Source organism: Maudiozyma barnettii, assembly GCF_903064755.1.
Source record: "Maudiozyma barnettii strain CLIB 1767 genome assembly, contig: KABA2_03, whole genome shotgun sequence".
NCBI classification, from domain to species: domain Eukaryota; kingdom Fungi; phylum Ascomycota; class Saccharomycetes; order Saccharomycetales; family Saccharomycetaceae; genus Maudiozyma; species Maudiozyma barnettii.
In genome coordinates, this window is record NW_024545240.1 from 1,389,419 (window position 1) to 1,410,486 (window position 21,068).

At 33.6% G+C, this 21,068-nt stretch overlaps 6 protein-coding genes across 6 annotated transcripts; 4 read left to right on the forward strand and 2 right to left on the reverse strand.

Annotated features, from left to right (window-relative positions):
• Positions 1–393: 393 nt before the first annotated feature.
• Positions 394–816, forward strand: KABA2_03S14014 (uncharacterized protein; the record flags this gene model as incomplete). The annotated part of the gene is made up of 1 exon (XM_041550075.1): positions 394–816. One exon carries the CDS (start codon positions 394–396, stop codon positions 814–816), a length of 423 nt encoding a protein of 140 aa, XP_041406009.1.
• A 4,467-nt stretch (positions 817–5,283) lies between these two features.
• KABA2_03S14036 (uncharacterized protein) lies at positions 5,284–8,406 on the forward strand (the record flags this gene model as incomplete). The annotated part of the gene is made up of 1 exon (XM_041550076.1): positions 5,284–8,406. One exon carries the CDS (start codon positions 5,284–5,286, stop codon positions 8,404–8,406), a length of 3,123 nt encoding a protein of 1,040 aa, XP_041406010.1.
• Positions 8,407–12,800: 4,394 nt separating this feature from the next.
• KABA2_03S14058 (uncharacterized protein) lies at positions 12,801–14,501 on the forward strand (the record flags this gene model as incomplete). Its single annotated transcript, XM_041550077.1, has 1 exon — positions 12,801–14,501. One exon carries the CDS (start codon positions 12,801–12,803, stop codon positions 14,499–14,501), a length of 1,701 nt encoding a protein of 566 aa, XP_041406011.1.
• Positions 14,502–16,285: 1,784 nt separating this feature from the next.
• BIO5 (Bio5p) lies at positions 16,286–17,896 on the reverse strand (the record flags this gene model as incomplete). Its single annotated transcript, XM_041550078.1, has 1 exon — positions 16,286–17,896. One exon carries the CDS (start codon positions 17,894–17,896, stop codon positions 16,286–16,288), a length of 1,611 nt encoding a protein of 536 aa, XP_041406012.1.
• Positions 17,897–18,044: 148 nt separating this feature from the next.
• BIO4 (dethiobiotin synthase) lies at positions 18,045–18,737 on the reverse strand (the record flags this gene model as incomplete). Its single annotated transcript, XM_041550079.1, has 1 exon — positions 18,045–18,737. One exon carries the CDS (start codon positions 18,735–18,737, stop codon positions 18,045–18,047), a length of 693 nt encoding a protein of 230 aa, XP_041406013.1.
• Positions 18,738–19,015: 278 nt separating this feature from the next.
• BIO3 (adenosylmethionine-8-amino-7-oxononanoate transaminase) lies at positions 19,016–20,479 on the forward strand (the record flags this gene model as incomplete). The annotated part of the gene is made up of 1 exon (XM_041550080.1): positions 19,016–20,479. The coding sequence occupies one exon, from the start codon at positions 19,016–19,018 to the stop codon at positions 20,477–20,479; it is 1,464 nt and encodes a 487-aa protein (XP_041406014.1).
• Positions 20,480–21,068: the final 589 nt, after the last annotated feature.

Genomic DNA, 21,068 nt, shown 5'->3' on the forward strand with positions numbered 1-21,068 from the left:
ATTTAGTCTAAAATGATTACGAACAATTTCATGATATTTTTTAAAACATAATTTAGTGTATTGATTTTTAGTTATCAAGGGTAATTGTTTATAACTTATTAGTATTTCATGTACCCAAAGATACTAGCGTCCAAATTAGAGTTGAAAAAAAAATACTTCGGCACATTTTGGAACAAATTTTGACGATCAGATAGAAGCTACGGTTTTCACTTTCTTCCACTTTATAATATTGTAGCATGCTGTGGTGCTAATAAATGTATTAACTTTACTTATCTTATATTACCCACAGTATTCAGGGCTCTGGGTTATGTCTTTTATCAATGTTAATGCACTAACTATTTCCCCCCATTTGCATTAACAAACGTCTTCTATATAATTGGTTATACATTACCCATGCATGACGCAACTGATATACATGATGTCATCTTCTTTGATTTAACAAGAATTAAAATGGGTAGAAACTCTGTTGTATTAATAGCATGGATTGTAATTGATACTTTAATAGCTACAATTATCTTATGTCATGCTGGGGGGAGCTATGAAGAAAAGAGTAGAATAAGAGGCTCAAATAACCAACCAAACATGATTTATATTCCATTTTACTTATTTTGCATAACTAGTACATACAATAAAAAGCAAAGAATACATATTTTGATTCCCTTTTGCCCTTGCTTTAGGATAACCACCATATTTGAGGTAATATGGATTATGCGTTATTTAAGGTACGCATTATTCTTTTATGTAATTAATATGTTGGAACAATATGGTATTCCAGAACACTGTGAACCAACATGTCCACAATGCAGTATTTGGTGAGCGCCTTATTAATTATTCGTTTGAAACTGTTTATCAGATATCATAAACAGCAAGCAGCAAGATGGCCCAAACAAAAAAGCATGATTTCAAAATTTCGTACAATCATAACAATTTCCAAATTTAAATTCTTGATATCAAGACTGGCTTTAAATGACGAAGAATTTCATTCTACTGTTTACTCGTGATTTTAAATACAAAAAGACAAATGCAAAAAAAAGATAACAACAATTGTGCGGTTGTAAAACATTCTTTAACATAGCTATTAATGTTCAATTTTCATCTTCTTTTGAATAAAAGAATATGATACATTTAATTTTTGTTCTATTTCTGATTTTCCAATTAAGTGACGTCAATAACAAGGGGTGATAATCAGAATAACTTTATTTGGAATATTCGATGTTGTCAATCAAATGTGTCCAAAACAAAAGAAGAAAAACGTTAAAAAATAGTAAGTCAAAAAACTCAACTATAACAGAAAGTAATCTCGTTAGTAATATATTATTAGTAACCATCCCCAAAATACTAGGGTTGTTGACGTATTATTTAAATTTATTTAGTTTAATCAAGAAAATACTCACATACAAACACATTTCATTCTCGATCCTTACGGACTTAACTCTAAGAAAACCGAGAATTCGGCTTTATTAGTTCAATATCTTGAACTCTTTGTAAGTAAAGAGAAGTTATTTTTCTGCGCTTCCTTCTTCGTACTTCTTTTTTAAGAGTCCAAAAGAACCAACGATTGATTTGTTCTGAAGAAAAAACATGTATTCCTGAGCATGTCTAGAAGTTTTAGTATTACTACAATTGGTAAAAAGATTTACCCATACGGAGTCTCGTGAAAATCATTCATATGTAAATCATTGATTATAAACACGACATGTTGTAAGAGGTTTCCATGGTCAAACATTACGAAGTAGAGACAAACTAAGTTACAAAAAGTAACTCAAGAGCCCTTAAAAAGAGCTTCGACGTATTTCATACGGAATTCTCTAACTCCAAAAAGCAAAAAAAAAGATAGAAAATGTATTTTTTTAACAAAATGATACTCTTGTTCTGAACACCAAGGGATTAACAATACATAAAAATATGCATTCGCAAAAGGAGAACAAAGATAAAAATCGAGATTGATTCTCTTTTAGTTTTAGATAAAATGTATATTCCCTCCTCAGCACTCTAAGTTTGTTCCGTATATGGGATACAACCATCTACATGTAACTCTAAATGAATTCTTTGGAAATCACCAAAATTCAGTGGTAAAAAAGACATGATGATCATGCTGTAAAATTATATCGTACTATTTCTAGCCTAGCCCTCCATAAACAAATGGATTATCATTGAACGATAAGTAATTTTCCTCTAAGTTATTATTTCATTTTTTTTTTTGACTATTTCGCAAATAACGGTTTTGATAACATTCTTTGTTTTTTCTTTAAAAATTTGAACTATATGACTACTACTGTGTGAATAGTGCAAAAAGTTAATCCTATCATACTTTGAATAAGACCTCAAATCCTTTATAATTTTGTCTCTTCTATGTGTTCGAAAAAGAAATATATCTTGATGGACACCACTACAAGTGCAACGTAACAGTCAAAAAACAACAGTAGGCCAATGTATACCATTCTTGTTATCAACAAACTTGCTCTAATATATTATACACTAATTATCTAAACAATATTACATGACATCATGCAAGATTAAGGACATATACAGACATTCATCTATATACCAATTTAGGCATAAATATGATTGCATTCGTCCACTCCAAAATTGTTTAAATTCTCTTTTGTTTTTGTTTTTGGGGCCATCCAACATTATCTCATTATTTCTTACAAGAAGATGCAGATATCCTGACTCAGTGGCTGAAGTCTCTTCATTCTTCCATCATTCTGGGTCTCCATTGACGGAAATAACGGTCTATCACAAGATAAGTAACTAAAATAAAATTTTACATAGTTATTTGACCTATGTATGTTACAAGAATTCTTTTCATTCCTCTTCTCATGACTCCAAACGGTACAGTACCGAACAGAAAAGAAATACATAAATATATCGAAATCTATTGTTACCTCTTCCATTCTTCTTTATCAATGTTCTGTTCAAAAGTGTTTGTTTGTGTGTACAAGTCTCTGTTAATTCGACTGCTCAAAACCTGAGTGATCGGACTTTCGTGAATATTTTTTTTTTGCTTTGTTTTATTTTACTTTCGTTCTTTCTTGCCACCCAATAAAAAACACCAAACAATAAATTCAATAGTTCTTTTTTTTAATTTAAAAAAACAAAGAGTGCAAGAATGCTCTATTTCAACTGCTATCAATGAATACGCAGGAGAAAACGTACATACCTAACATACATTATTCTCCCCGAATTAGCTTAAAATGAGGAAGTTATACAAAATATTATTTCTGAAGTAATATCTTATTTTTTTTCCTGGTAGACATTACATTATGTCAAGTTAAGTCTGCCTTCTTCTTTGTTATTATATCAAGTTGAATAAGGGGGCTATATTGTGTTTTTGATATTGAAGTTTTACCAGTACGTAGATTTCGCATCCTACGCCCCTTAGTCCACAATCAGATTACTATCATCTACTTTTGGTACTATTCCCACTCCCCCTTCTATTACTTCTTTATCTGATCTAATAGATGATACTATGTCTTTCGAATATTCTATATTCATATTGGGTACTGTATAACCTCCCAAATGGGAGAGGTACACTTGTTTTATTTATTTTTAACAACGGAATAAGATAATCAAAATACAGAGTTCAAAGAAGAAAATAACGAGACAATGAATAACAATAATTGTAAATTTTTTAATAACAGAAAATTTTGACAATAGACATTATTTGTCTTCCTCCCGCTCATACACCATATTATATAAAATGATACGAAAATATACAATAAGAAAAAAAATTAAAATTACAAATTAGAATTACAAATAAAAATAAATTAAAAAAAATAATAATCGCGTTGGTATTCTAGCAGTGAATATGCATTTATTGTTTTCCAATTAATCACTTTTATCGCCAATTTAGAAACGGGTGGAACAGTTGGCGGGTGAAAGTCATACATTCCTCCTGATTTCATTTATTCCCTTTCAAGGAAAAGAAAGGACTATCTAGGGAAACTTCATAACCATTGTTTCCTCCCTATGAAACAACTTCTACTTGAAATTTATAGTGAAATTTAATACCCAGTCAACAACGTTGTCATCCTTTTATTTTTAACTATCATTATTTGCAACTCTTTTGTTCAATAATCTTGAAGATGAAAACACAAGAAAATATCTGTTCTGTAAACGTTGAGAAATTCGCACATTGAATGATGAAAATGGTGGTGGTGAAAAAACTAACCAATAGGAGAACTGTGAGAAAACACCCTTCAATCATTTTTAGATGAGATGATGCTTATTCAAAAATTAATGGTACTCACTTACCTATGAAAAAACAAAACTCTAGCAGAACAACACACATTTAGATCTGCGATTTTACTTCCTTTTTGTGCTTATACAAAGTCGATTAAAATCATAGTCAGAGAACTCCCAAGAAGTAATGTAAATCAATGACATGTAAATAACAAAATTATTGGCGTAATTTTTGACACGTGCAATGGGTCTACGGATTTCCTGAGTCCCTAAAATATTTCTTACCCTAAATTCACTGATTTACGCTAGTATTTTTACTGAAGTAAGAAACAACATATAAGCATTTCTTTCACAAAATTGGTTGTTAATTTTCTTAGTATGAGATGAGATATCAATTTTAAGATAATGACTACGAGATATGTGTCCAAAAAAAGAATAATATTTTCTTTTGCAGATTTCGTGCATGCTTTTTTCTAAATTACAATGGAAACTTCAAAGCCAACATTTACCTAATTATACTGTATGAATGCTGTACGATAATAACATATACCATAAAAGTTCCTGGTTCTCTAAAATTAGAAAATCCAAATAAATTAACTTTTTTTTATCTTGATGTCAACCAAATGTAACTCCCAAAGTTGTATTGTAATGCTGATTCAAACAACCGTTTATGTTTTTTTTGACCCTTCTTCTGTAATTAAGGAGCTCTCCTATATTGTTTTTCATTTAATTGGTAGGGGTTAATATATTTTAATTTTTAGAAGTATTTTTTCCTCCATAGAACCATACCTTCCATCTCCTAATTAGCAAATTTCGTTTTATTTAGAACTTTGTATCTCATCTGATATATATATATATCTGTCGATGTTAGAGAGTTGGTGGATCCTATGGATTCATGGTTTTATCCGTTTATTTTAATATTCCTATACAACCACACATCTACAAAACGGTCGCTAGACGAGTATACAGCTGAAAGATATACCAATAGATTATTCTAAATTCCTTTATTTTATTTTTTTCGATTTTTTTCTGGTTAGTTTATATTTTATCCTTTATCCTTAACTCATCTCAAGAGTGATCTAAGAAAATATTGCGCATATGTTAGTATCTTTATTGCACTTATTCCCTGATTTCCTTTTAGGGTTCTTGCATCCTTCAACAAGTACATCAAATGATAAAATTTCTTGTATACCAACAGGTCCTGGTATTCAAGGGTTCAGCGCAAGATTTTTCCCATATCCTATTGATTCTACTCAGGCAACTGATAGTAACTTTTATATCCAACAAGATTATATGCTTAATTCCCCAATTGGTGCTTCCGACGGTATTATTGATCCGAATTATTATGTTAGACCATGTATCCAAAATCTATATACATTAACTTGTCCTTTATCATCTAGTTTAACTTCTGTTGGTAGTAACCTTTTAGTCTGCGGTTCTCGCGCTTGTCAAAATACGGATGATCAGTCTGTCGGTAATATTGACATGTTTGGGTTTAGTACCACAGTTTCAAATATTACTGTTGAGCTTTCTGGTTATCTATATACTCCGCAGACAGGAAATTATGTCTTTTCTTTAAACAATATCGATGATGCAGCATCAATTACTGTTGGTTCAACAGTCGCATTTGATTGTTGCGCCCAGTCTGATCAAAATTTTGGCTCAGTGTACTACAGTGATGTTATTAGTCTTAAGCCCAGCACTTATTCTGCACCAACTGTTTCATCTAATATTTTCTTAAGGGCAGGTAATTATTACCCAGTGAAAATTGTTTATGTAAATATGAAATCGGTTGCACGTTTGGGAACATCATTAACATTACCAGATGGAACAGTAGTTTCAAACTGGGGTTCTATGGTATATTCCTATATGGATGACACGTACGAATCGTCGTCCATATGTATCGCAGGAACGGACTTTTCGACGAATGGACCGACCAGCACATCTTCATCATCACCACTATCATCTAGCCTCTATTCATTAATGAGTTCTGCTAAAAGTTCAATATCGAAGTCGTCAATTCCGTCGAGCAGTACATCAAGCAGTTCACCAAGTAGTTCTAGTTCTGATGGTTTGATGAGTACAAAGCAAATCGCTAGCACAACTATGGCAATATCCAGTTCGAGTTCCAATTCTACCACTTTCCCTTCGTTGAACAGTACATTCCTGCAAATATCTACGGTTACATTAAGTAACATTAGTACAAGTGTTTTGTACAACAGTACTATGCGAAACACCTCTGGCTCTGAAACAAGTTTGTCTAGCAGATTTACTTCGCTCTCACCAGAGGACAAGGCACGGAACTCTAGTGCTTCTGGCTCGTATTCAATGAGTGGTAGTAGTAGATCTGTTGTGACCCTAAGTCCATCAGATATGATGTCTGGGTCCTACACCTCCAATTCCTCGATGGTAACTGATTCCAACGGTTCGTCTTACTACAGTTCAAATATTAAGTCTGATAAGGTAAGTGATATGTCGTATTCTAGCGGTGGTTCAGATGTATCTAGTTTTGCAGAGTCGACCATTTCGACTTTGAATGGTGAAGTTGTATCTAGTGATTCAGTATTGACCATGAGTGAGAGTGAGCTTGGCCGCCCTGTTACATATATTGAAAATACTACGGTTGTGTCTATCATGAAGAGTATTTCTACGATTGAAATACCCAAAACCGTTACAACTGAATCAACAATGAACTGGACTATAGTTGCAGCTACTACCCAAACAATAGATTATGATAGTTCGATAAATTTCGATCTAACCAATAGCCTAACAGCTAGTGATCCGTACAGTGACTCGTTTTCTTTTGTGGATACCATAGAGGGTTCGAATATTGAGAAACCTACTGACATTTCTCAACAATCAAATATATATAATATACCATCAACAATGACAACATCTATGAGTGGCGAAGTTTCAAATACTAACATGGTAGATTATCAACCCTCAGCCAGTGGCATTTACTTATCGTCAGCTGGAGGGTTTTCACTTTATCATACAAACGGAGTCTCATCAAATACCGAAACTCCTTATACACAGATCATTCACTATAGTAATAGTAGTTTGGTTACTGTTTCAACATTGTTACCGCAATCCTCAATTATATCTATGAATTTGGGCTATTCAGAAGCAAGTATACCTACCATATCTCCAACTTCAATAGATTATGCAGGTTCAGTAGTTACCAAGATTAACGAATTAACTACGACCGATCACGTATACACACCATCGACCTACAAAAATAATGATATATCTTCTACATTTGATCATGCGAAAATGACGTCATCATCAATTATAACTGCTAAACTCGTGCCATCATCCACACCGAAAAATAGCTTCACTACTACTGAAGAAATTTCAACTTCATTTATAGTCTCAAAATACGACTCAATTTCGTTCTCGAAAGAAACCATAGAAAATGTTGTCACCATATCCTTCACTGAGGAATATACAGTAATTTCTGTTGTTCCAACTAGAACAATTATGCCCAGCCAAGTGATCTTATCTGATTCATCAGGTATTGTTTCGAACGACGAGAATATTTCAAAATCAACTCCAATTTCACATGTATCAAATTCAGCTGCTCAAACTAAGCAACATGCATTATTATCCTCCAATAGAAATGACAATCAATATACAACTTCAATTGGAATTTCTGAAAATCCTACCCCAGAAATACAACAACGTACTACATTATCCGGAACTCAAAACTTACTTCTAAGCTCTAAATCAATCAGTTCGTATAGTGCTAGTTCAAGTATCGAAGCAAACCATAATACTGAGAATTACAGAACCGAATCCTATGACTATGTATCAAAGAAGCCATCAATAATATCTTTAGTCATGGCGTCAGGTATAAAATCTATTGATGATAATGCCTCGATTAGTTCATTATCATCGGATATTGATCCAAGCAGCAAGAAAACTTCATCTAATGCTATTCCCACAAATTCTTTAGCAGCTGATACTAATTCTGGAAAAATAGATCCAACAATTTCGATTGAAGCAAACACAAATAGTATTACAATGGCCCAAATCGCCTCATCAACTCCCATAATTCTAAGTTCAAATACAAACTCAAAATCCACATTAAATGATGGTAATTACCCATCATTAGCTTCTAATAATGATCCTTCAGTGTCTACGTATCATGGAAGTGGGTCGACACTAAACATTAACTACATATTTAGCACAATTTTAGTATTACTAAACTTTATGGTTTAGACAAGTATGTTAAAATTGTTATTTTTTTTTCTTATACATAGTTTTTTTATCTATCTATATATATGTTTTGAATATATTCAACCTTTTCTAGTTTTTGAATTAAATTATACCAAGTCTAACATAACTAGTTTTAGTAAAAACTGTTGTTTATAAATTTGTTTACGCTCCAATGTGGAAAATTTTGTTTTTTATTACGACCAAATTTAACATTTTTCACTAACTTCGTAATATTGGATAATTATGAAAAAGTTGAACTTAATATGCGTAGCATGATTTTCTCTTCTTCCTAAATGATTATTCTCTAAGATGGTATTAGAAGAGCTAATTAAAATGCGAACGACTGAAAACTATAATACCAGGCATGAATAGTGTACGATAATAAACTCAACTTATCTAATTTAATTTGAAATAGAAATATTCTAGTGTGAACAAGAAAATAAAATAAAATAAAAATATTATCAACCCTATATAAATGTTTTGGTTTATGGAATCATAATATATCCATTCCCAATGTTTTTTGTATCTTTAGTTTATGTTTAAAAGATCAAAAGAATATAATTTATAATACTTGGGAAATTTTAAGAAAGACTAAAAAATTTTACAAACTGGAATATCCTCCAAAAGATAAAACTTCATATGGTACCAATCTTTTAAGCTCCAATTTAATATGTTCCATTTAATATAAGAAATGATCATGATATTAAGTTACTTTAGGTACGGATTAACTTATAAAATGGGTTTTAACATTGCATGTACTAACGCTTAGAGTGAGCCAATCCAGCAACAAACTAATAGTACTGTTAGGTAAAAACAAGTTAACTTATATTATGAAATATCAACTACTTCAGATCATGTCTATGAAGATTTTTTGAATAATGCATCAATGTAAAATATAAAAATTTAATGATTAATACGTACTTTATTCTTCAATACAGTAGATAAAACGAGATCCAATATCGGCATACTCGAGTGGGGCAGATGGTCCACCTACATGGACCGTTCAGGACAAAAGTGGATAGGTGTTGAACACCCCCATAAATATATACAAAAGCCTTGCTTTTCTATTGCAACTATAGCTTAAATAGTCTACATATATGAGAACAATATAGATCCAGATACTATAATTATTATGCGCACATATGTAAATATTGAACAAGGAAGATAAAATTAAAACATTAGATATTACATCTCTTGAATGTATATAAGTTACATTTATATCCTTATCAGATATAAAATAATTTTGTATAACGTATCCGCAATATATGATAATGCAAGCATAAAAACAAACAAACTATATCATACTAATACGAAGGTTAGAAACGTTTTATTTTATTTTGGAACTTTCTATAAGGTCTTCAGAATATATGTTTTGTAATCTTGTGTACTTTGAAACTGTGTTTCAAATGTATGAATTAGGTTTCAAACAGATTACCTTTAGTGAAATAACAATCGGCTATTTTTTCTTGAAAAAACTGCTTAAGTTACAGAAAGATTTTTATTAAGTGTCTCTGATTAATTTTTATTATAAACAACCACTTAGTTTAGGGTCAACCCATCATCCAGATAATATGAAGGATGATGGAATACTTGGTACATGTTTAACACCTAGCTGAATTTTAGACACTCCTAAAATTCTCTAAACGAAATTGGGGCAGACGAAGTCTCCCAGAGAGAAACTGCAAACATGTTTAATATTCCTAAATTCACCTTTCAACACATTTTAATGAAGACTGATATTGGAAAGGAAAATAAAGAATATTTTACTACTAGTGATATAAGTTTCTTACAATAACAACTTACGTTTTCTGTAATTTGATAATATATGCTCTCCAATGTCATTCAATATTTGTTTTTAAAAAACAGGAAGTTTGTGACACATGCAGAGAATAGACTACAAGAAAAAATGAATTCATTAGAGGGTCCACTTTGAAGTAATCAAAGCTGACAAGTTCATAAATAATCTTGACTATCCTGACATGTACCAAGCTTATGCTGTCATTGAAGTATAAAAAAGTTGGAAACAATTTTATAATGTTTGACTATATCAAATGACGAATATTCAAGTATTATTGTGGATTTTGACAGAGCATTTCCTAAATCAATCTCTGAGAAAAGAGCGAAGAGTTCAGAATAAACTGGAAAAAATAAAAATAAAATTGGTACAAACCCAAATCGCATCAATAATTTTCCCAGACACTTTCTAGTAAATAAAGAATTTGTTGACAAAAATTGAAATTTTATTTATAATTGCAATGAAATAAATAAAATGGACCAAGGTAATAGTATACAGGGTGTGATAGTATCAGGTAGTGAAAGAGCTAGGATATCCTTTGAAGATCCTACGATCCATATGAGTTATATATATATATAATCTGAGCTAATGATAGATTATTTAATTCCATGTTATTTTACAAGGCAAACATGAGTTAAAAATTACCAATAAAATTGTCAATGGTAAACTTAACAATTGGAAGTATAACCTGACTAATAAAGAAAAAAAGAGAATTGAAGGATCAGGAATATTGGTGGCACCCCTAGTATCAATTAACTAATTGTACAGATACAAACGACGTATCCAAAGACGAAAGGCAAGCCATTATCCCATGGAATTATGCATATACAGGTTCATGTAATAAAGATGCATCATTCAATTGGATGCCAGTAATGGTCTCCTTCCCTGTGGTGTCAGTTATGTGGTTTCAACCAATGGGAGGAAGGGGCAAAATTTGGAGCCTCATGCGGCCAATTCAGTTCCAAGATAAGAACGGGTATTCTTTTAACAGGTGATGACGGTGATCATAGACTCTGATGTAGTATCATGATACACATAGTTGATTGGAATTAATACTGGATATTTTCTGATTCTTGAGATATATACATTTATAGGGATAACCAAGTAATGCATCGTTGCACGCTATGTAATTCCTACAAATAGCTTACGTAGGTTTTTGGATTTCTTTCTCTATAATAAACATCCCAGAGTACCGTAGCTTATACATAGCACTCATATAAAAATTATTACTCTCATAAACCTAACATATGTTATCTTAATAAACATGAATTCGCGTTACATTACTTAAAATTATTTTTGTACTTTTGTATACAAATGGAAAGATAAGGTTTAAGGCTCCACAAACATACACCAAATTCTTTTATTTCCCTTTTCTATTCTTAAATTTTCTTAACTGAATTTGATGTCGTAACAGCGTCCGTCCCCCTACAATATGTAATAACGTTGTGGATGTAATAATTCAGAGATTTACCAAGTACCTTAAGATTATACTGCAGGAGAAGTATTCCATTTTTAAATGGAATGATTTTCTCAAAAATATTATTCAAACCAAATGATACCCTTTTCAACAAATATAGATACACTTATACACAGAATAAGAATTTGGAAACAGGTGGCCCAATTATTGATCTAATATAATCTTATTGTTTTCACTAAAAGAAATACTTACTAACAAAAAGAGAGGAGTGTAAATGTGTTATAATCCGGTAGAGATCAGAAAAAAACAAAAACATTAAATATGGTTATATTTAACTTCATTGATTCCCAGTGCAGTCGACAACTCTGAGGTAATCTTATTTACTACCTGCCAAATATTATCCCAACAAGATACTTATATATGTTGCTAAGAGGAGTAATTGTAAATTTAATTACTACTGAAGTGGTCTGATCGGACTATATTTTTCAGGAAGGGTTATAGCACCACTGTACGTATGTTCCTGAAAAAATATAGTAAGTGCAGCCATTTCTCTACTTTGGAACTGCCGATTACCGAAAAAAGAAAGAATACGGCCGGCAAAATATGCTACCCATCCTACTCACGTCTCACAATCTCAACAGTCCTTGTAGAGATTACCGGAAACTAACTAGGATTTACAAAAGATATCAGTAGGCACTCTACATTTTCTATCCAGTGAATGTTATTAATTTTTTGAGTTCATGAACACCATCGTTGCTGGATTTACCGTCAATCACTGGACGTTGTACCATAATATTAACTGGTTTAAAGAAATCAGAGCCACAATTTCAAGAATACACGACCGTTATAAATGGATTTTCCATCTTTCGACTATATGTTCAAATCGTATTCCCTGTAAAATAGCGTTCATGAAACTAGATGCAATATGAACTTTTTTATTTTTAAACTACTTTTTAGAGTACGCATATGTATGAGAGACAAAATAACCCAGGACAGGCACAATTATAGGGAGTTTTAAAATTAGCTCACAACAATACTGAATCGTTGGGAAGAGTATATATATATATATATAAATAACTCTAATTGGAGTTTCCATTCTCTCTATATTTCTACCGATTCAAACTATTTAATGAATTAGGTAAAATAATCTAAAAAACAAACCGAAAGATAATCAAACTTACAGCTATGTCAATAATCATTTTCAGTTTCTTTGTAATAATTAACCTGGCCTTTTCTACTTCGCAGAATTCCTCACTCCCTTCATGCAAACTGTGGTATTATCCCGAACCTCTAGAAAAGGGGATTAGTATCAATTTTGGATCCTATAAGTTGGGAGGTTACTCGCCCGGTTACGATCCATATCCTGGACTAACTGACTTTTATATCAGTGAGGGTTACGAAACTTCTACCACATGGGAGAATGGCCCAAATTTCTCATTTATTAATGGAGCGCCAGAATATACTGTTGTTCAGGGTGAAATTTTTGGGTATCATACTACAATATCAAACTTCACATTTGTTGTTAATTCGATTTTTGTTCCACCTAAAACAGGAAATTATATATTTAACTTAGAGACAAGTAACGGTTCCGCGGCTGCGTTCAGTGTTGATTATCAAATAGAGTTCTACTGTTGTGACGATTTTGATACCGACTTGGAATCTGATATATTTTTACTAGTAAACAGTCCAGATGCTCCTACTAAATATCCTAATAATGGTTCAGCATATCTTATTCAAGGATTTACCTACAGTTTATACCTAAGTTATGCAAATAGATATGGTGATGCTGTTTTAAACCTGACCATGATCGATCCTGACGGAACCAAGCATGAATCATTAGATAGATTTTTGTACCAAGTAGAAGATAGTAATTGTGATGATTGGCACATCAAGACAACCTCTTCTGAAACCTGGACTGGCACTTATACCGAAACATACTATACTTCTACAAATACCTATTCAGATTCTTTAAGTGGAAATGTTTATGAAACTCTTTACTTAATTAAAGTTCCTGATTTAAAGATCACGTCATCCTCAACCCTAACATCATCCTCAACCTTAACATCATCCTCAACCGTAACATCATCCTCAACCTTAACATCCTCGTTTAGTTTTGAATCTTCTACATACAAATATTCTTCAAATCTCCCTTCAGTATCAAATTTATCATCCAGTGACCCATCCTTCTCACTGTCTCAATCATCATCTACGCATTCTCATATATCCTCTTCAAAGGACGTGGCATCATCGAAGAATATGACCAGCAATATATTTACGAGTTTGAGCTCGTACAAAACCATTGAACCATCATATATTGTTTCTTCAAATAATACTTCACCACCGGGACCCTGGTCCTCAAAATCGGGTATTGATGACAATGAAATTACTATTAAAACTACGACATTCGGTCCAATAGAATCTAGTTCCAAATCTTTAACGAGTATTGAAATCGGAACTGAGCGGTCATCTAGTTCTGCGAATGATGGAAACATAAATACATTTACCTCAACAACAATTGCAACTCAACTTTCTAACAATGGAAAAGGAGAAACAGGTAAGGTATGGTCTATGTATACAACCGTTGAGTCGACCATCTTAAACAAAGTTACAAGCTGTAAGTTTGGATGTTTAGAGAAAACACAAAGTACTACCTACAATGGTCAAGAAATTATCGAAGTTGCTCCTCACATATATTCAGAGTTACCAGGGGTATCAACAGAGATACCGCCAAGAAACGAATTTTTATATAGCAGTGACAATCCTACTAAAGTAATTTCCCATGTTATTCCTTCAACTGCCATTCTAGTGGAGTCTCCAAACCTTGCTGCAAGTCAAAGTGTTGATTTGCTGTCCTTCTGCTTCTTCTCAATTATGATTCTTATCTAGGGACTCTAATGAATGCTATATATTTAAAATTCGAAAAAGGCAAGACAACAAACATCTAGTAAAATTGTTGACGTTGTCAACCCTTCATAAAACTTCAATAAATATGACCACTTTAGATATTATCTATACATACTAATAATATAATATATTTGTTTTTTGTTTTTGCTAGTAAAGGGTGTAATTTAGGTTATGAGCAGAATAAACACTTCTATAAGCTATATGTAGCATTGTGGTGTGTCAATCTTAGAAGAAACAATCATGTTGTAATATATTAATCTAAATTAGTGAGTAACCAATATGCTCTCTAGTATATCTACATGACAAATGGAAGAACATGTCGAGGAATGATTCCTATGTTATTGTCTATATATAATGGAATAACTAACTTATATTTTAGGATGTAGTGTTGGTACATACCAAAAATTATCCAAAGTTCAATGTAAAACATAATTTGTGTATAAAAATGATCTTTCCAGTTTGAAAGTTAGCTTATAGGTTTATGTTATAAGTGTTGTGGAAATATTAAGTAGCGATACTTATTATGGTAACAATTCATGAACAGATAGAACATACAAGTATGTTCTATAGCAGCTGTTCTAAATGGATCACGTGGTCACTAACTAACACGTGACACGTTTATTATAATATCGGAAAAACTATCGGAAGATATTTTTCCGATAACGCGCGATGCGCTTCAAGAAAACTTTTCCTGCGATGAGATGCCCATTGTACATTACTTCAGTTATTAAAGAGATACTATCTCCTCGAGATATATCTGGGTATCTATCTATATATTTATAGGATTAGCTTGTATACTACTTTATATAATGGATTAACGAATAGAAATTATACAGGTGATCTTTATAGAAATGACAATTGCTCCCAATCCAAACCATATTAGGATCTACTCTCTTGCCAATCTACGTCAACAATAAGTCATACTTTATGCATTTCTTTTACAGTTTTTAACTTATTCAAAATTGAACAAAAATATATGAGCCGAAGATATTTTTATCTTACACTTTTTTACATATCATGCTCATTACTGCATAAATTATGATGACATAATCCTGTAGAAGATTCATAAAAGGTTTAAAAAACCAAACGAACATTAAATCCATTTTATTATTACGTACCTTAGTGCTCTATAATTGCAAATGAAGCTAGTTACCCTTCTTCATGCAGTATATTTATTACTCAAACAACACTGCTTCAATATCATCTTACTGGGCTGCACACTCTGCTGATTCTTCTGTTGCTTCAAAGCACTCCCAATATGAATCATGGGCCAGTGTGGCCTCTGCCTCTTCATCAAGGGTTGCCAGTAAAAGCTCTACCTCTGCTAATAATGGTGCCGGAAGTGGTACGTCTTATGGTGCTATGATGTTCACTATTGCAAGTTTTGTTTTCATGATTTTATACACGTTACGTCGTACTATTTTAATATAATTTCGAATAGAAACTGTTTAAATAAGTGCATAGTATTGATTCTCTAAATATATATCAGATTGCTGTTTCTACTCAAACTATGTATTCATTATTCTATGCCCCTTCGTTGCTGTACAGGGATACGGTTGGTATAATGTTTTTTATTTTATTCAAACAGAGAAAAGGCTGTACAATAAGAAGAACGAGAGACACAACACAAGTTATGAACATATCCAAATATACTAAGAGCGAAAGGCATCTACCACCCCAAAAACGTACCAAAACAAACCTATTCCTTAAACAATAAATCGACTACCAAAATATATTAATTTGTGATCACCTCTCAAAGTAGCTTCTTATTTATTTACTATCATGAAAATTATTAGTGTTACGACACCATACACAACGCTAACATAATTCATTGATTTTGCACTCACTGGAAGTTCATATGGGAGGGAGAAAAAAAAAAGACAAAACAAGGCCCAAAGGGTACATAATGAATGTATAACAAGATAGAACCATCCCAGACTTTTGTGGGTAATACCATCTAAGTTAGAATTCATCCCACTCAAATTCTCTAGGAAAAATGTGGGTCTTTTTACAAGGAAGATAAAAGATGGAATTGCATAAGTAATAAAAAGTAGAGTTATACTGGCTGTTATAATCGCATTGAAAGCTGTTGTGGAAACCATGAAAATACAACCAATGATAACTATTAGAAAATGGGAGAGTAAAAGAGCTTTTAGCGGTGTTTGATACCTGGAATGCACTTCAACAATCGACGAAAAAACTTTAGCGCTTGATACCTTTCCTAACCTCCTATCAATCAGACGGAAGTCCCTCGCAATACTCCATAAAATTCTGCTCTGCCAAGTACTGGACGCAACTCCACATACCAACCCACATAATGTACACATACTTTGCATGAATATACTGAGGTTTCTATTGCTAGTTGCTTGTTGATAAATCTCAAGAATAGGCAATATAGACCCCTGTACTCTTTCCCTATCAGTGATACAGTAAAACATACCGATAGAGTATGCAAAACTGGTCAGGAATCCCAGAACAACGGTGGTAAATATCACTCGAGGCACTAGTACTCTGGCCTTGTCATGCCCAACCTCATCTGTCATATGGGTAGCCGAGTCGATACCCACAAATGCCCACAAAGGGTTTATCAAACCTACAATAAATGCTACTCCTGATGATCTCCATCCTGTAGTATTCTGAAATTTTCCAAAAATAGAGGAACTTGAAGGCCAAGGATCGGTGCGGCTGTTTGAACGTGAGACCATCGACATGATAAAGGTTAAGAAAAAAGTAAGTACTGAGAGGTAAAGACCACATTTTAGGATACATGGTAAGGGTTTTGACCTTAAGTTTCCCATCAATATAAATATGTTTAGACATTGGTAAGTTATGAAAGTGTGCCATTTTTTCAATTCGAATGTCGGGTGAGATGCAGCATACATGCCCAATATGTTGAAGGATAGAGAAGAACAAATACTTGCAGTTGTGAAGACAGCACCAAAATAGTTTAATAGTCCGGTAACGAGACCTAGGTTCCTTTGCAGAAGAGTTAATTTGAGAGTCTCGACCGTGCATAGAGAGGTGGCGTCCTCTATCTCGACGGTTGATTGGTCACTATCAATACCACTATTCTCCTCACATAACTTCAATACCCAAAAACAAGGTCCGCTACTGTTTGGTAGCAATTTTGCAAAACTGGATAGAGTGAATGCACATATAAGTGAAAACAAAAATCCAATAATCAGACCATATATTATAAGCACAGGTCCTCCACTGGATATTCCCACACTCAACGAAGAAGAAATTCCTAGCCAGGAGTTTGTAAGTGAAAATGCAATTCCAAGCAATGACTGCCATTTAAAATTCCTTGTAAGGTTATTACTACCATCGATTTCTTTGATCTCTGTGATAGAGATTGCAGAATTTCCTTTAATCATGGGAATTCCTTTATTGATGGTGGAGGGGGCGTTTGGTATTTTATTAAGAGATACATATAAAAATTCTTTTGTTTATATATGAAAAGTATTTACTCGAGTTCAGATATATAAAGTTATATTTTTTATGTGCTCTAATTGAATCTCACTATTATGATTCATCGACAATTCTTTCAAGTGGCGGAATTCGATCAAGAGTAGAACTTAGTTGGGATTCTGTATCTAAAATAGGAATTTCAGCCATAACCGTTACACCAAATAATTCAAGTGTTTGTTTATTCAACGGGTCTTGCTGTCCATTAAGAATGCACCCAAGGACATTCTGCTTTAGTCCCCTAGTTTGTAAATGGCCATACGTTAGAAGAGTGTGATTAAGAGTTCCCAGACCACTTCTTGCAACCACAACAATATAAACAGTTCTGTTGGTCTGCTCCTTGATTCTCTCAATCAAATCTGATGTGATTTCAAGTTTGTCATTCAATGGAACAAATATCCCACCTGCACCTTCAATTACCAATGGCGCAGCAGCAGTGTCATCTGGTAAAATAAAATCTTTCAAGCTGATTTGCTTGCTGTTAGCATCGCATTTAACAGCATCCAATGGGCAAAGTGGTTTATTCAGTTCGACCGTTGGTTTGAATATTGTTGGATTCCAGCTCGAAGTTTTGTGGGTGGAACAGAAACGTGACACTGTCCATGAATCACCTTTGTCTGATTCCAGTCCGGTTTGTATGGGTTTCCAGTAATTGGCGTGCCATTTTTGGACGAGCAAACCCGAAACAAATGTCTTTCCTACGTCCGTGTCTGTGCCGGTAACAAAAATTATGGGTTGGGTAGAGGGCATCAAGCTTGGCGAGTTGAGGATTCTGAGTGGATTGGGAGAGGGAAGATACAGTGAACAGTTACTGGAAATATAAAATATTCGAGTGGCTTATATACTTTGGGGATCCAAAACTGGTGGTTTTCAGATGTGTATGGCAGGAAATATCAACGTGAATATCACACGATATTATCTCCAAACAATTGAATATAAATAGGGCTATGTGCTTAAATCTTGAGGGACGTTTGCCAAACGATTTCCCTTTATAAATATACACCACTACTCAACGACTTATAGCAAAAATGGTTCACGAACAGTTTTACTCTGCTACAACCAAACAACTGCTAGAATTTGACAAAAAACATATTTGGCATCCCTATACGTCGCTCAATAATCCACTCACCGTTTTACCAGTAAAACGTGCAAACAAATGTACAATTTATGTTGATAATGTAGAAGAATCATCTCTTATTGATGGAATGTCTTCATGGTGGTCTGTGATTCATGGATATAACAACGACGAGCTAAATACAGCAATAACAGATCAACTCAAACAGGTGAGTCACGTAATGTTTGGTGGGTTTACACATTCTCCAGCTGTAGAACTGACCCAGAGATTGCTCCAATTGATTGATCACGAAAAATTAGCTCATTGTTTTTTTGCCGATTCCGGTTCAGTGGCTGTTGAGGTTGCCATGAAGATGGCATTACAATATAGCGCCAGTACCCATCCGCAGGCAGACATATCAAAGCATAAATTTCTGACGGTTCGTAATGGGTACCACGGCGATACCATTGGCGCTATGAGTGTCTGTGATCCTATCAATTCGATTCACTCCATATTCAATGGTTACCTGAGGTGTAACATATATGTGGATGCACCACCCTCTATTTCCATACTACCATCATCGCCACTTTCGCAACATGTTTTTAATACGTCAAATGATATTGTTGACACAAAACCCTACATGGCAATGTTTGAAAAACATTTGCAAAACTATGGCAACGAAATAGTTGCTGTGATTATTGAGCCCATTGTTCAAGGTGCCGGCGGGATGCGCTTCTGGCATCCACGATATCTGATCGATATCCGAAAGCTATGCAACAAATATGAGAAGCTACTGATACTTGATGAGATTGCAACGGGGTTTGGAAGAACAGGCCAGATATTTGCTTTTAAGCATTGCAAATTGTACCAGGAACAATTGGGTATTCCCGCGAAGGAACAAACCGACGTGTATCCTGACATAATGTGTGTTGGGAAGGCCCTAACGGGTGGATACATGACTTTGAGCGCAGTGGTCGTTTCTAAAGAAGTTGGAAAGGGGCTTTCTTCACCTTCAAGTCCAACTAAAGGGGTACTTATGCATGGTCCAACTTTCATGGGTAACCCCCTGGCATGTTCTGTTGCGAATAAATCTCTGGAGATAATAATGAGAAATGAATGGCAATCCCAGGTTAGAAACATTGAACAACAGCTTTTCGAGGAACTGTTTGTCCCAATAAGAACAAATAAACAGTGGATGGGCCATATGGTCAAGAGGGTTGCCGTTCTAGGTGCGATTGGTGTTGTAGAGTTACATATGGCAGTTGATCAAGAATGGTTCCAACATCAGTTCGTAGATAGGGGAATCAACATTAGGCCATTTGGAAAACTTGTCTATATTATGCCACCTTATATCATAACTTCGAAGGAGTTAACTATTCTCACTAGAGCCATAATTGACGTTTTAACACTATGGGAAAAACATATTGGTTCTATTTGATGTGAAGATATGTTTGTGCCAGCCCATAATTATATATATTTTGAGGCAACAGTATTCTTCATCGTAGAGAGGTTTTTTTCTGTTTGTTGTTGGAGGTCGGTATATATGTGTACCATTGATACTATATATTATTGTAGAGAATCTGAGAAAGAGTGTTTGCCTCTATTAGTCTCTTCAAGTTTTGATTGTTTTAATTCGGACATTTTATAATACGATAATTAATTGGTCTCTTTATAATATATATAAGTTGCATATTAAAGAACACTTAATATTTTATTTATATTATATTAAGGGCTTCCTTTTTATATCATTTTCTTTAAAGTTTGATTCTTATCGGAGGGAACTTCTGCGGTAAGTTCAATGTAGATCCCTTTTTCAACAGGCATTTTCTATTTTTGCCATTTTTGGATGCGTCCAGGGGGCGAGGAGGAAGGGAGTCATTTGTGCGGTGGAATCAAAGTTACCCAGCAGTCAACAGTCAACGGGTGTCTCCTTGCAATACGTTGTTTTGTTCCTGTCCCAGAAGGCGATGTAGCGATCTTTGTAATTTCAAAAAAAAAGAATAACACCTAGTGTAATATTATGCGTG